This window comes from Sinohyriopsis cumingii, chromosome 12 (genome assembly GCF_028554795.1).
Source record: "Sinohyriopsis cumingii isolate HCF-2022 chromosome 12, ASM2855479v2, whole genome shotgun sequence".
In the NCBI taxonomy this organism is placed as follows: domain Eukaryota; kingdom Metazoa; phylum Mollusca; class Bivalvia; order Unionida; family Unionidae; genus Sinohyriopsis; species Sinohyriopsis cumingii.
Genome location: NC_142972.1, coordinates 19,414,320 through 19,430,874, shown reverse-complemented (window position 1 = coordinate 19,430,874; position 16,555 = coordinate 19,414,320). Strand labels below are relative to the sequence as shown.

Here is a 16,555-nt window from a genome sequence, read left to right as displayed (position 1 = left end):
TGCTACCATCCTAAGATATTACGTTTAGTACGGATGCCTTTGCATCTTATGATGATAATGTTATTTAGTGGATAACACAAACATACATCCTTATGTCAGAAATGTAATGAACATAACTCGATAGATAAAGTTTATTAACACCAGAAGCAATGTAAAGATAGTGATTGCCTTATCGTGAATAATACCATCTGAAAAACTGAGATCGGAATAAACTAGTCTAAACGAACAAATGAAAACATCATTGAACGCTTGAGACAAAAATCACAAAATTAATATGATAATAACAAAAAATCGAATAGTACTTGATCTAGAGAATATTATAAAGCATGCTATAAAGATAATGAAGAGTGAGTCAAAAAATCGATAATATAAAAGCATCATGCTATATTTAATTAACATTACTAATAATCAGCAAACAACTTGACCTGTTTGGTTTCACGTATTTTCAGTTTCTGACTGAATTATTTTGAACGTTATATTTATAGAAAATCTACACATCGATCATTTTATTCATTCAATTCCTTGTAAAAGTGTTCATTGTTACATTCATTATGCACAGTGTAAGTGTTTCAACAGGAGATGACTGAGTCGTATTGATTTAAAAGAAAACCGATCAAAAGACTATAAAATACCATCAAATATTTTGATACATACACACAGCATTTAATACGAAGAATTCTACTACAGAATAACTCTACTAAGCAGATATTTTATATGGGACTGGAGATTCAAGATATTTTTCACTAAACTTTTCAGCAGTATCGTCATTTGTACTTCAGCGAAAATATTTAATACAGACTTTTTTATCTTAGGAGTAAAATATAATCGAAATCAGACAGTTATACAATAGGTTTTTATGACAGATTTATAATTTTGCACGATACAGTTTTTTCCGTAATGTCTTACCACTTAAATATGCTTATTTTCTTTTCATTTGTCTTTTTTTTTCGCAGCATTTAAGATTGCACAAAATCGGAAACAATCTGTTACTTTCTGTCCGTTTATTTAAGTTGTTCATTACCATTTGACTTGTTATTATAACCCACTATGTCGTCTATGTTGATTACCATTTGACTTGTTATTGTAACCCACTATGTCGTCTATGTTGATTACCTTTCAACTTGTTATTGTAACCCACTATGTTCATTACCATTTCACTTGTAATCGTAGCCAACTCTCTGTGATGTTCATGTTCATTATCAAATCGCTTGCTAACAAAAATGTATCATCACCATGAATAGCATGTTCAGCCAAACTGTTGACTTTGAAATATATTGCTGAAATGGTATTCAGATATTTGCATCTGGGTTACACCAGTATTCGTCAAAAATAAAACTTTGTATAAAGTGTTTTCTATACTGAAAAATAACGCGTAATAAATGTTTTATTTTGTACTTTGTCACCTAAACTATATCTCGCATGATGCATTCATTTAGCCTGGATATGTCACTTGTAAATATTCAATTTATTTCTTCAGCAGGTATTTTGCTCCAGTATTCAATTTGTTCCAGCTTGTAAGAACCGTTTAAAGGAACTGTTGTAGGTTCTCCACATCTCTTATGTACAGTACCGTTGTAATTCCATTAAAGTTTATCCAATCAAAATGAAGATGATTTATTACTTTTTAAATAATATTTCTTTGAAATCTAACATAATATTTTTCATCCAAACAAAAATGTTTTTGTATCCAACACTAAAACTACATCTTAATTTTACTAATTCTAATTGTCTAATGTCAGGTTAATGCCGGTCAGCTATTCCACATTCTGGTATACAAGTATCAGGTTAATGCCGGTCAGTTATTCCACATTCTGGTATACAAGTATCAGGCAGATGCCGGTCAGCTATTCCACATTCTGGTATACAAGTATCAGGTTAATGCCGGTCAGCTATTCCACATTCTGGTATACAAGTATCAGGCAGATGCCGGTCAGCTATTCCACACTCTGGTATACAAGTATCAGGTTAATGCCGGTCAGCTATTCCACATTCTGGTATACAAGTATCAGGCAGATGCCGGTCAGCTATTCCACATTCTGGTATACAAGTATCAGGCAGATGCCGGTAAGTTATTCCACATTCTGGTATACAAGTATCAGGCAGATGCCGGTAAGCTATTAAACATTCTGATATCCAGATGTCAGATAGATTCCGGTAAGCTATTCCACATTGTATTATACTGGTATGATGTAGGTGTCGGTAAATTATTCCCCATTTTGTTATGCTAGTGTCAGGTAGATGCCTGAAAGATGTTCCGCATTCTTGTATGCTAGCGTCATGTACAAGTCGGTAATCTATTCAACATTGTGCGGTGCTAATATTAGGTAGATGTCGGAAACCTTTTCCCCAATATGTTATGCTAGTGTTAGGTAGATGTCGGTAAGTTATTCCCAAATCTGTTGTGCTGGTGTTAGGTAGATGTCAGTAAACTATTCCCCATTTTGTTATGCTAGTGTCAAGTAGATGCCTGAAAGATTTTCCACATTCTTGTATGCTAGTGTCATGTACAAGTCGGTAATCTATTCAACATTGTGATGTGCTAATATTAGATAGATGTCGGAAACCTTTTCCCCAATATGTTATGCTAGTGTTAAGTATAGGTCAGTAAGTTATTCCCAATCTGTTGTGCTGGTGTTAGGTAGATGTCACTAAGCTATTCCCCAATATGTTATGCTAGTGTTAGGTAGATGGCAGTAAGCTATTCCCCAATATGTTATGCTAGTGTTAGGTAGACGGCAGTAAGCTATTCCCCAATATGTTATGCTAGTGTTAGGTAGATGGCAGTAAGCTATTCCCCAGTCTGTTATGCTAGTGTTAGGTAGATGGCAGTAAGCTATTCCCCAATATGTCATGCTAGTGTTAGGTAGATGGCTGTAAGCTATTCCCCAATCTGTTATGCTAGTGTTGGGTAGATGGCAGTAAGCTATTCCCCAATCTGTTATGCTAGTGTTAGGTAGATGTCAGTAAGCTATTCCCCAATATTTTATGCTAGTGTTAGGTAGATGGCAGTAAGCTATTCCCCAATCTGTTATGCTAGTGTTAGGTCGATGTCAGTAAGCTATTCCCTAATATGTGATGTGTATGTCAGGTAGATGTCAATAAGCTATTCGACATTCTGGTGATGCCATTCATACTGCCCAGTTTGGCTGATTTTGTTAGAAGATGATGTAATACTTTGCTTTCTATCTGAACATTGTATTCCTACTGCCAACATTTTTAAATTTTTAATTTTACCTCTAGTTGGCACAGTATAGCTAATTAGTGTTGAGGTGCCATTACATTCCCTTAGATACTTACATAAAATAAAACTTGTCATTAAGCTCGGTTCTCGATAATGGTGAGGTGCACCACATGTTAATGTGTGTAAATCAGAAGCACATTATTTATATATCGAATGTTTGACATTGTAAGCATTTATCTCAAATGAAATAGTCGCTGACAGACATTAATCTATTGTTTCAGCGTGTAGTACTAAACTTTATTATTTGAACTAAGGAATGGTTTTAATGTCAAAAGTCTTCATCTTTCAGATTTTATGTCTTTAGAGTTCAGTATTGAGAGACAATCTTCCACGTTTAGTTCTCGATATTTATGATTTAGAGCCATCATTTCCTTTTATGACAGAACAAAACGAGTATAAAATATTTGATGTCAATTTAATGGACTTAAATTCTGAATTTACAAATGTATTAGAAAATAATTGAAAAGCTTGGGTCTCAAGTCCTGTCACAAAGATTTCTGAGCTGGGAGATAAAGTGTTGGAAGCTGATCAGTCTTGTTACTAATTTATTTGGTGTGTTAATTAATTATTTTTGGAAAACGAAACTAAGATATTTTGTGCCTGAGACAGGGATTATACTATATAAAAAAAGAATTTATCCTGGGCAAAAATGGTGTTTGCTGACAATTATTTTTATTTCATGGGTGTTTGCTGACAATTAATTTTATGTCATGGGTGTTTGCTGGGGTGTTTGCTGACAATTATTTTTATTTCATGGGTGTTTGCTGACAATTATTTTTATTTCATGGTGTGCTGACAATTATTTTATTTCATGGGTGTTTGCTGACAATTATTTTATTTCATGGGTGTTTGCTGACAAATATTTTTATTTCATGGTGTTTGCTGACAATTATTTTATTTCATGGTGTTTGCTGACAATTATTTTATTTCATGGGTGTTTGCTGACATCATGGGTGTTTGCTGACAATTATTTTTATTTCATGGTGTTTGCTGACAATTATTTTTATTTCATGGTGTTTGCTGACAATTATTTTATTTCATGGGTGTTTGCTGACAATTATTTTTGTTTCATGGGTGTTTGCTGACAATTATTTTATTTCATGGGTGTTTGCTGACAATTATTTTTGTTTCATGGGTGTTTGCTGACAATTATTTTTATTTCATGGGTGTTTGGTGTTGGGCTTGATTTGTTTAAAATAACAATGAATTTGTTTTATGCTGAGCCAAAAATAATCATGTCGGTACGACTCTTCTGTGTGTACTCATGCATGCGTATGTATGTATGTATGTATGTATGTATGTATGTATGTATGTATGTGATTAATTACCTAAATAAGCAAAACTCTTTCACAGTGACGTTTACTAAAATATCAATCTATATTGAACTTTCAAACCCAGTCGTTAATCAACTGCCTGTTGCACGCTTGTTAGCAGTGTTATATACATTCTTAATATAACTAAGAGTGCTCGCTATCAAAGGTAGAAACGAAGAGTGTCTCTTTATCCCTCCGGAAACACAATTGAAGTTCACCCACTCTCAATAAGAAACCAATGACACTATTAAAAAAGTTAAAATTGAATTATCAACCTAGCTGGTTTGCACAAGCTGACAATTTCCAGACAGTGATGGATTAAAATGCATAGTACAGATTGAATATTATGTAGTGTTTCCGGAATTATGATTCGGCTGTTTTATTTATGAAAGTGCTAATAACTGATTCATGATGTCCTAAACTAAGTGTTTTCATGCTCGCCTGACCTCAGTCACTGCATGGGATTTACTGTCTTTATTTACTTCCATTTCGCTCTAAACCAGTTTACTATTTATTCTTTTACTCGATAACGTCTCTCATTCCCTTAAATTGGCGCTTGAAAACTTTCTTTGATCCCTTACCACTATATGTATTTTTATTTCTCGATTTTCTCACTTTTCGGCGACATATGCAAGAGTTTGAAGACGTTGGCTAATAAGTTTGACTTTTCTTAAATGTGCACTTCATTTTATTTCAGCCAAAACAAAGTTTGCATATCCTAAAATTGGCAGATCAAGTTACATACAAAAATGCAGTTTGATGAAGTTTTGATCAAGATCGGGGAGTTTGGATGTTACCAAAAACGTCTGTATTTTCTTCTGTGTCTTCCTGTCATAAACTGTGGAATTTTCACGACGATATCTGTATTTCTTCTCGGTGTTCCAGATCACAGGTAAGTGTTGAGTATTTTTCCTTAAAATAGGTCAAACAAATAATTTACGTTAGATTACGACTATCGATTGCTGATAATTCGTCTTTCGGTTATGCGCCATATATCCATCAAATATCGTAAAAGATAGATTCCTATGGACAACTGACCGATCAAATCGCCAGCAAGGTGTAATCATTATGTTCTTTTTGTATTAATTATGGTGGGGTGACAGTAGTATTGGGGTTTTGAACAAGAGGTCATCTATTCAAGTTTCACTGTATTACGTATACAATGATATTTAAAACAGAATAAAACTATTATAACTATATATTACTCACCCCCAATGGTCACAAAGAACTAATTATTATGCTAGCTAAAGTGTGTATAAAACAATTGCATTTGCAGCTATTTTGTTAAATAATGAAAATTTATAAATATAAATCCAGACCACTCGTTCTAAAAGTTTCCACTTGGATAGATATTTTACAAGATGAAAGCATGATATCACGACCTTACCACAAAAGTATAGTAATAAGAACAATTATCATCGTCACGGTTTATGGGAATTAAATTAGTTGTCTTGTATACATATGAACCATACTACTTAAATTATATATTTTATTTTATATTAAGAAGTTAAGAGGGACACTGATTCTTTTGTGGAAAATATTCTCAACTAATCATTTCAGTTGGCTCCCAAATTCATACAAATATTTTTCAGGAGATTGCAAGGGCAAGTGATTTTTTCTATGAATAATTATTATAAAAACAATATCTGATCTTATGTCCCAGGCAATTAATTACTTAGTGACCTTAAGGAACCAGCCTATGCTTCGTGGTATAGTAAATGCCGCATTTAAAAGAATTACGTTTGGTGATTGGTTATAATTATTTACTGGTATATATTTACGCCATTTTTCAGAAAAGAGCTTTCATATGGGTGAATGAATGTATTATTACGCTCCAACCTTAAACCTTGTTTTTTATCTTTCTAGCCGCAGAATTATTTTCTTCGTTTTAAAAGTTTCCACTTGGATGGATCTTTCACAAGATAAAAGCGTGATTTGGCGACCTTACCAAAAAAGTATCTTAATTTGAACAATTATCACCGTCACTGTTTATGGGAATTGAATTAGTTGTCTGTCCAAACAATCTGCATAACTCAACTGGCGGGCCCAGCCCTTGAGTAAGGTATTATTTTATCCGCGATCCGTTTCAATTCAAAACGACATAAAACTCGAACTCTATTGATAGTTTAAATTACTTTATGTATTTTCGTCTTCTTTTCATCAACTTTCCCAATTAACCAATTACAGGTGCTGATTTCTGTATGACATCATAGCGCGAAAGTCAGTCCGGTTTGTATTGGATCACACCCTTTAGGTTGACCGCTTCCAAAAATGTCCACCTGATTTAACGTTGATTTTGCTGTAGGTACTTCTCGTGCAGTTACAAAATGACCTTCTAAAGGAATACGGATGAATGAGGATCCAAATAAACGGAATTATTGCCATTTAAACGAATTTATAATCAAATTCTAAAGAAAATGGCACTCGTCAATGAAATATTTGGTTCTGAATGTCTACATGGCCTGTATGACTTACACTTTAAATATATCTTAATTGACTTTCCTATTAATATGAAGACAAAAAATGAGTTTGCCGGCCTAAAAAGAAAAGAATTGTTCATTTAAAATAACCAGAAATATAGATGCATAAGTTTGTTACATACAATATTAAGCGTTACATGCAGAAACCCGTTGTACCATGCATAATGACAGCGATACATTTTAAATCAGCTGTCTGAAAACTGGTCAGGTCGTGTTTTATTACAATAAAAGGCTTACTGTTTTGTATGCATTTATTTATTTAAAGCGAGCTATCAAGATGACGTCACTCCAGGAACTCATTATGATGAACAGTCATAAACAATAAAATCCCATTCATCTCCTACACCTCACAGCCACAAAATAAATTAAATGATCGGTCCCTTAGCAAAAAATATATTAATATCATTGTTTGTGTCAGAAATAAATGGCTATAAACGCAAAAGCCTCACATGTGAAACATTTATTTTTCGCCTCATATAGTTTTAGTCTCCCACTGAAATGCGTGTTTATTGTATATTTTTTTTAAAATGTTATTGGAAGTCGTCTTTCCGTTTCTTCTCACTGAAAGTATTCTTCTGCAAAAAATCTAGAAGGCATAACGGTTGTCAATTTATTCATCTTAATTTTTGTCTCCGAAACGAAATCTTTGTTTAAATAAAAGAACTATTAAGATAATCAAAGAGTGGAAGTAACTAATTTCTTTACGAAATGTCATGTTATTGTTGTTCTTGTTGCTGTGTTAAGTGGGTTTGCTAGAATTCCTGTAGCAATAAATACTATAGAAAATCATGCAAATGATTACATAACCATACAGCCAAAATTCAGAGCCATCACAATTTTTTGATCTAGTAGCAAACCAATATTTTGTAATAATGCTCAAATCGCTGCGCATGAATTCAAATAAATATCTAATTTCAAAACGTTAGGCCATAAATCTCGAAAAATCCAGGCTTATAACTTCAAAATTGCAACGAATTATTTTTTAAGAAAATAATTGTCTTAGAGCGTAAAGCTAGCTGCAGAAAATTTTCCAATCACAAACTTACTAAGAACCAGTCCTTTAACTACTTGTTTTAGTAACAACTGGATATAAATTTCTAACCGAATTTGAACAATCCGTCTACTCTGTATTTCACAGTGTCACACACACTAAGAATAAAAGAAAATTACAATTACTGAGAATTTTACAAATGTAACATTGAACGATGTGTAGAATGCTATGAGATAATTAGCATTATTATGCAGATATGGCATATAAGAGACTAATTTAAACTATCAAAAGGTACACGTATGGTATGGTCTGCCTCCAAAGAACTGCTTCTTTATGAAACAATTTGCCAAAAATGGACATAACCCTTGCTACCTGACAAGATTCATTACTGGACAGATTTCATAGAGCAGCAGAGGGGCTGTACAGACCGAAACTTTTTGCACAATAAACCCCTCCAGGAAACTATTCCTCGATAGAGGGCTTATTTCGACGAAATAAACCCTTCTATTCAGAATACAGGACAAAAAAAAATGTCCCCCGAAAACTCGAAGAGTTTCCAGGGACAAACTCGTTGAGTTTGCACTGACAACTTGGGTTACTTCAATAAATCTGAAACAGTTTCCGTGGCGGGGTCGTTATTGAAAAATCCATGGGTCGGGTCCATCCCCTCTGCTGCTCTGGGAAATGAGTTTCCAAGGAAAAACATTTTTATGTTAGCGGAATTAAATCATTGACAAATAAATAATGGCAAATATTGGAGAAGCACATACGACTAGATTAGCTCGAGAACGTCTCGAAGCAATTCAGAAATTTCTTCCTGTCCGTGATAGTGTCAGACAAAAATTACAACTAAGACAGCAAGCACGGGAAGGCTTTGCAGAGACTACGGAGGAATTATTTAAACCCGTGACCAAAGCTACTGAAAAATCCGCAGCTGTTACCAAAGAGGCTTTAATAGAGCAAAGGAAAATTTTACAGGATATTTCAGCTGGACTTAAACCCCCGCCTCCACCCGATGAAGTTGTTGTGTCAGTACCTGCTGGTAAGCGAGTAACAGGGAGAATTACTGACCCCGCCAAAAGATTTACGCAGTATTATATTGAACTTCTTAAAAATGTACCAGAAGAGAAATTACCTGAGACAATACTGTTAGGATTGATTAGAAGAGATGTGTCTTTAAACCCAGAACACGGTTCTATGACAGATGATAATTTTATCAAATATTCGTATCGTATACGTGAAAATAAAAAAACAAATCAGCAGGGACGATACAAAATACGATAGACTTGTAGATGCTATACGTAAACTTGAAATTCCACCATCGCAACCTCAAGAAGAAAAATCACCGTTGCAACACACAGAACGACAACAATATCCTTCACGGCGAAGAGCAATAGATCCTGACCTAACTCCGTTAAGTGAATACGAGGCTGCATCTGAAGGAAGTCCGCGGGGCCAAAAATTCAAACAAACTAGGTCGCCGATAATTAGCTTAACAACATCTTCTGAAAGTTTGCCTCAAGACATTTTATCCCCAAGAATTGTACCATCAACAGGGGAGGGTTTAGGATCCGGTTTTATTGCCTGCCCTAATAATATCATCGATGATGTATCACGGTTGGAAGTTCTCATCGGAGGAAGACGTGCCGGAAACAATTCTCCGGAAATTATAAATGAAGCCGCAGATATCTGTCAGAGACTATTTCAGCGTGGCATCATGGATATCAGCATCTACCGGGGGCTCATTGATGAACTCGCAGACGGTTACCACAGCGACTAATAATTAAATTTGCTAGCAAATTCAGTTAGATAAACAATAATTAAATAAAATGATACTACACGATTCTTTTCGCAGACCAAGAAGTGTCAGAGTAGTAAACTCACGATTACCAGTATACGAGGTTGTTTACGGAGATGGAGTCGGTGATGTTGTTAGGGATTTAGTCACAAGAATCGCTCCGAAAGCTGGACCGTTAGCAAAACAATTCGCGATGAAAGCCGCTGATGTTGTCAAGGATAAAGCCATTGGCACTGTTGGTAGTCTTGCCGGGAAAGCATTTCAATCAATCAAGGATCGACTAGCACAGCTGATACGAAAAAAAAACCCAGTCGAGAGGTTGGTGCCAGTAAAACTACCATCCACTGAAGCTATGCCGGCAAATGTTAGTAGCGTAGTAAATAAGGCCGTAAATCAGAAATTAGCTGAGATCGCAACAGCAGGAATTACCTCCAAAGCGTTGCAAGATAGTGTAACTGCTAATTTGATAGCTGGTAGTGGTTTCCGGTGACGATAACATTTTAATTAGATCATCACAAATAATAATAATGTTTGCACGAAAATCCAATGACGCGTTTGATATGTCCAAACCAGTACTTAAAGATGATTCTGTACGTGATTTTCAATATTATTCTTATGAAGCACGTGATCCTAACCAACGCGGAAGAATTGAACTACAGGTCCAGGATACAAGTAGATACTTCTTGCCCGCTGAGGCCTTCATCGAAGTTGAAGGTAGGCTTTTAAAGAATGATAACACTAACTACGGAATCGGCGACCGAGTTGGATTTGTTAACAACGGCATCATGGCGTTATTTAAATCCGCTATTTACATGATAGATGGAAAAGAAATTGAAACAATTCATGATAACGTCGACGTTGCCACAACAATTCTCGGGTTGGCGAGATACTCGGATGATTACACCAGATCAGCCGGACCATCAATGATGTTTGCAAAGGATATAACCGACAGCCCCGAGAACAGGAATGTAACAATGAATAATGCCGGTGACGCAGTTGCATCGATGAACGAAAATTTTAATTTGGGTTTTGCAACACGTAGATCGATGTTAAGTGGAGATGAAGAGTTCTCAGGTGTGATTCCATTGTCTCACATCTTTGGATTCTGCAGAGATGTCCACAAGGTCATATTCGGTGCCAAACACACAGTTGTACTTGTGCGAAAACCTGATGATAATGACGCTATCTGGCGAGATGCTGCTGTTGCCCCTGGTCAGGTAATACTAACTAAACTGTGGTTGTGGATGCCAGTGTTGTCTCCGTCAATCACCGAAGAACAACGACTGTTGTCTTTCATGGACACGGGCGGTAAATCACTGCTATCCTGGAAAACAACAACCACAGACGTTATTCAGGGTGATAATGGTGGGTTGTTTACATGGCATATATCATCGCAACAAGGAGTATCAGCACCACGACATATTTTCATTGCATTTCAATACCGTGCTAGAACAGATAGCCAGGAAAGAAATCCAATGGTATTTGATACACTTGGAGTTTCTGAAGTTTCGTTGAGAATAAATGGGCATCAGGAGCCATCTGAGGATATATTAATAGATTTCGAACATCATCGTGTCGCACGCGCGTATCATCGTCTGATGTCATTTATGGGGCGCGACCTTAATGTAGACACTGGCCTGCAAATATCACAGCGAGACTTTATGAGTTTATATCCGATTTATTACTTTTCGCTGGAACATCTTGATCTGGTTAAACAATCTGTTGTCGACCTACATTTCCGAGCTCGTGTAGGTGTTCCTGCTGGTGGTTACAGAGCGATTGCTGTCATACTCTCCGATAAAGCAATGCTGCTTGAAGGTGTTGGCGGACGAATGAGGGTCATCGACGCTCCAATCGAGAATATGTAACGCAATTAAAATCAAACTTAGGATATAATGTCATACAGTCATGTTAATGTCACCTTGACTTCCGGTCAAACGAAGAAATTGCAATCAAAGAACGCAAGCACGTGCGGGACATCAATAACACTAAAACGAGATCAGATTACTGGTGGTCCAAACAAATTGTCGTTGACTAATACTCAGCTTAAACATTTTAATAAGGCACTAACAGCAAAAACCGGTGTCCGACTTGATTTCTCTGCTGCAGCTATCAAGGACATGACTAAAACCGGTGGAATATTTCCTCTTCTCGCAGCAATACCGGCGTTGATTGCCGCGGCAGCACCAGCCGTAGCAAAAGCCGCAGCACTCGGTGCAGTTGGAACTGCAGCTGGAATGGCACTAAAAAAGGCAACGGGAAAAGGATACAAGAAAAAAAAAGGACGCGGTCTAAGACTACCAGGAACTCCACCATCATGGTATCCAAAAAAATTCTAACGCCGTTGAGCAATTTTGATTTACTCGATGCTGTTAAAAAATTGCGTGTAAAACATTTCAGAGGCGTATTTATGCGAGATCAATTACCGCAACGACCGAATAATCCAGAAACTGGCATTATCAATCTCGACAACAAAGATGGTCCGGGAACTCACTGGGTTGCTTACGCGATCGATCCACGTGGAATTATCTATTTTGATTCGTACGGTTTAGCACCGCCAGTTGAGTTTCTCAAGTATGTCAGCAGATTTTCTAATGTTCCAGTGTGGCAGTCGACGTTACCAACACAAACATTAATTGATCCGCCCATTTGTGGGAGGGAGGTTTTAAATGTTCTTGATGCAATCTCAAGAAATCCAGCAACTCCTCCTCATAAAGTAGTGTATGAATATACCGCATCGAGAAATGCTAGCATTTGAAAAACAGCAATAAGAATAATGGTGGATATTTACGGAAGACCTTTCACACGAGGAGGTAAACCAAGCACAGATGCTGATCTCTCAAAATATGCGACCAAAGATGAAGTCGATAATCTTTTGAATATAGCTGGAGTTGACCCAGATGAAGTTGCTATTTTCCAAGACAGGCAAGGAAAACTAAGAACGAGCAACATTAAGTGGAATGATATAATTCGCAGAGTTCTTGGAGCTACCAAGGATAACTTCGTTGCATTTAGTGATGGCGGCCGGATCAAGGACTCGAATATATCAATCGCAAGCATCAAAGACAGTATTGATAAAGGTGTTGATAAATGTGTGAAAAAAGCCGGTGACACGATGACAGGCGAACTCAGCATGAGCGGCAACAAAATAACCGCGTTAGCGAATCCCGAATCCGACCAGGATGCGTCAAACAAACAATACGTGGACATCGTCAACGGTAAACTAAATACGCTGCGTGCAGAGCATGATGTTCACGTGGGCGCGTTTACAAGATTTCGAAGAAACTTCGTAAAAACTGATGAGGTCGTGGATAAGTTCTTTGGGACTCCTCCAGTCGTCGATGTAAAACTCGCTGATGTAAAGACCGACATTAACACGATCAAACAAACACAGCAGGATATCGTATCGGGTATTCCTGATATCGTTAACAAAACCAGTTTGATTAAAGTTCCCACTGGAGTTACTCCGGGGCATATCACCAACATCGTATTCACGGTATCATCGGGATTCGCAACATGGTCACGACAAAATAACACTATCAAATATACAGCAACAGCCACCGGTGTTTACAGGTTGTCTGTGTTTTCAGCCGCTAAATTTGAAATCTTCACAACATATCCTTGGAGACATTCCACCGATAAGTATTCCGGGGTTTGCACTGTAATACTAAACAGCGGAACCGAGGAAACATTTATGCTTGAAGCCGAGGACGATAGTTTAACAGCAACATCTTACTGGTTTTGTTTGGAATTCGTCGCTGCAACGCCTCAATTGGTTACCGCGTAATTGAATAATGTCAACGACGCCAGATGCTCAACAATATCGATACAATCAAGTCCGTGAGTGGCAATCTGAGTTAAAAACTGTCATCGAAGTAACTAGTCAAAAAGTAAAAAAATACAAGCGCCGCATAACAGTGCTGGATATTATGGTTTATTCAGTATCTGCCGTTGTTGCATCTGCCGGAGCAATACTATCAGCGGTCACTCCGGTAACTGCAGCAGTCGCCGCCACGATCTGTGTTTCCGCGGCCACAACAACAGCTGGAGTTTTCGGCATCATAGCAAAAAAAATATCATCATGTGCTAACACAAAATTACACGATTACACGACAAAATTAAATACAGCCACGACCGCATATCAGAAATTATCATCGCTGATATCATCATCGTTAGACGTGCAAAGTAGCGACGCTACGATATCAGATTCTGAATTCAAACTAATGTCAGATGCGTACAATGACTATTTGAAAACTAAACAAATAAATAATGTCAATAGAACTGCTTCAACAAATAGTCACAAACACAACACCGGTAAGGACCACAATGATCTCAGTGTCCTCGACGACACCAGAATTCGGTATTAATTTTCGAACTCCAATTCCAGTGAGTGAAATCGCGTTAGCAAAGCTCAGTGTGTATCACAGCTGGCCCAATGTTAGGTCGGCATCATTTGGTGGTCTGCAGCCAAATAATTCATTCGTGTTCGGGAAAAGCAAAGCCGACTCCGGCGAACAGGGTGAACTTGACTGGAATACAATTACACTTCCCACTGGGAGTTATCAGATCGAAGAAATCAATAATGAGATACAACGCCAAATAAAACGAATCACCGGCAAGGAAGCCAAAATATCTATAACAGCTCATGAACCAACGCTGTCTGCGGTCATTGAAATCTCAACGCCAGGATACGCCGTGGATATTTATAACAGCTCAATCCGAACATTATTAGGATGGCCAAAGGCCCCCGAGGTTAAACCTCGTCCACCAAAACCTGAAAAATCGGATTTTATGACCTATAAAGAAGCACTACACGACCTCGAGTACAATTATTATTTACTCCTTGCAGATCAATTACTAGCAAGAAAAAGTACTTTAATGCCCGATACTTGGAGTATAGAAGCTCCACGTGTTAAGGGGGGGCAGGAGCTCCGTGTTTACCGTCTAGATGATATAGAATCTGAATTATTTATTCCGATCAATCTAGTACATAAACAACAGCTACAACTCCTGCGAGTATATTTCCAAGATTATATTTCTGATTTAACAAGTCCGCGTGATAATATTATCACAACCATAGAAAAACTGAACAAACTCGCATCGGCCATGGAAACTATAAATCTAAGAATAATTCAGGCTTTACTGGATCTTAAAGACTATATCGATGATAATTATAGACAGATAGCCAGAGCAGATTTTGCAATTAAATATGGTATTCAAGTGAATGATATTTCAGATTTTAAATTTCCTGGATATAACGTGCCCGAGCTGAGAAAATCAGTCTCTGATCTCATCGATCAATCTTTCGAAGATATTCTTGCCGCGTACGAACGAATAAAACCACAACCTGTTATTCTCAAGCACGACAACAGTACAGCATCCGATGGCAGACACATCTCACCCGGGATCGTAAATATCACAGATGTTATTGCGGTCAATCTTGTATGTGACGTCATCGATGGCAGTTACAGCGCATCAGATACTACGACGGCACAACAGGGGTTTATCCTGTATACGTTCACACCAAGAGACCCCCCTGGTTTTCTGATTGTGCAAGAACCAATCAATCCGGTCTATCTACGGTGTCATAACCCGTGGTTGTCAACGATAAATTTCAAACTCACCGACCAGAGGGGGAATTTGTTGGACCTGCGTGACGAGACTGTTAGTATAAACTTACTGGTGAAGTCCTAAGTCAAGGGATCCATAATATTTATAATAGTTTTTTTTTCTGCACTGATCCATTTTCGTCATTTTATCGTGCAAATACCCTATCAAAACCAGCATAAGTTATCGTTGAAAGTGCTAGCACGCATTTAAAAAAGAACGGTTGTGTATAATGTATCAACCCGAGTACATTCATGCACGAGTTCATATTCATGATAAGCAAATTCTTTACGAGGCAATAAAAACCGCATTTCAAATACAGACATTCCCAGAACAGTATTTCCCCGTTAAAATAGTTATTGACGTGTATGGTGACGAAGACTTCTTGTTAACTCCGTCACAATTAACAGAGCTACAGCAAAATCATATGATCATAGTTTGGTGTCAACGAGAACAGATTATGAACTATTCTCATTCCTGTATTGATGTTGAAACGCTTAAGCAAATCCTGAAAATCTGAAAGCGCCCTTCACTTGAGAAACTCTTTGAGTTTCCAAGGGCAAAAAAAATAATACACTTTTTTTTTTACCCGTGGAAATGTGCTTTACACTCCAAGCGGGGGGGGGGGGGGCGCTAGCGTTCTCAGGTTCTACTTTCACTTTGTGCTGTGAGTCACACGCTATGCGGTTTATACTTCCTTGTCGGCCTCGTAGTCAGAAACACTAGTATTTTTGTCAGAAATGCAAGGCATTTCCGTGTCTAGATTCTTTATATAACCTTTTAACCGTCTCACCCTGGTGCTAATTAATTTTCGAGTCTCATACTCTTGTGACAATCCAAGACGAATCTTCTCAACTGCACGGCACAGTGGAATAAATTCAGATACCTGATTTTCAGTTATCCCGGCAAGTGATCTGTAAACACGATCTTGCAAACCCTTAATGAACCTATAACGAGCAGGGAGATTGTTCTTCCCCAAGCGTGATAGCTCATTCAAGGATTCAAAATCTGACATAATTGTTTCAGTGTCTAGTAAAATATTAAAACCTCGCTGTTGTAATTCTTTAATTTCAACAAGTATGGTATTTATATTTTCGTGATTCATATTATTATATATTTTTATAT

At 37.2% G+C, this 16,555-nt stretch overlaps 1 protein-coding gene across 2 annotated transcripts in view; it reads left to right on the top strand.

Annotated features, from left to right (window-relative positions):
- The window catches only part of LOC149786050 (organic cation transporter protein-like), a 97,661-nt gene that overhangs the window by 12,657 nt on the left and 68,449 nt on the right, over nucleotides 1-16,555 (top strand). The window contains exon 2 of one of the 2 annotated variants that reach the window (XM_089976338.1): nucleotides 5,252-5,446. In XM_089976338.1, coding sequence (XP_089832464.1) covers nucleotides 5,304-5,446 — 143 coding nt within the window. In that variant the 5' untranslated portion in view covers nucleotides 5,252-5,303. Of the gene's footprint in view, nucleotides 1-4,981; nucleotides 5,447-16,555 lie in introns of those variants that run through there. The other variant, XM_089976340.1, reaches the window with a different exon arrangement.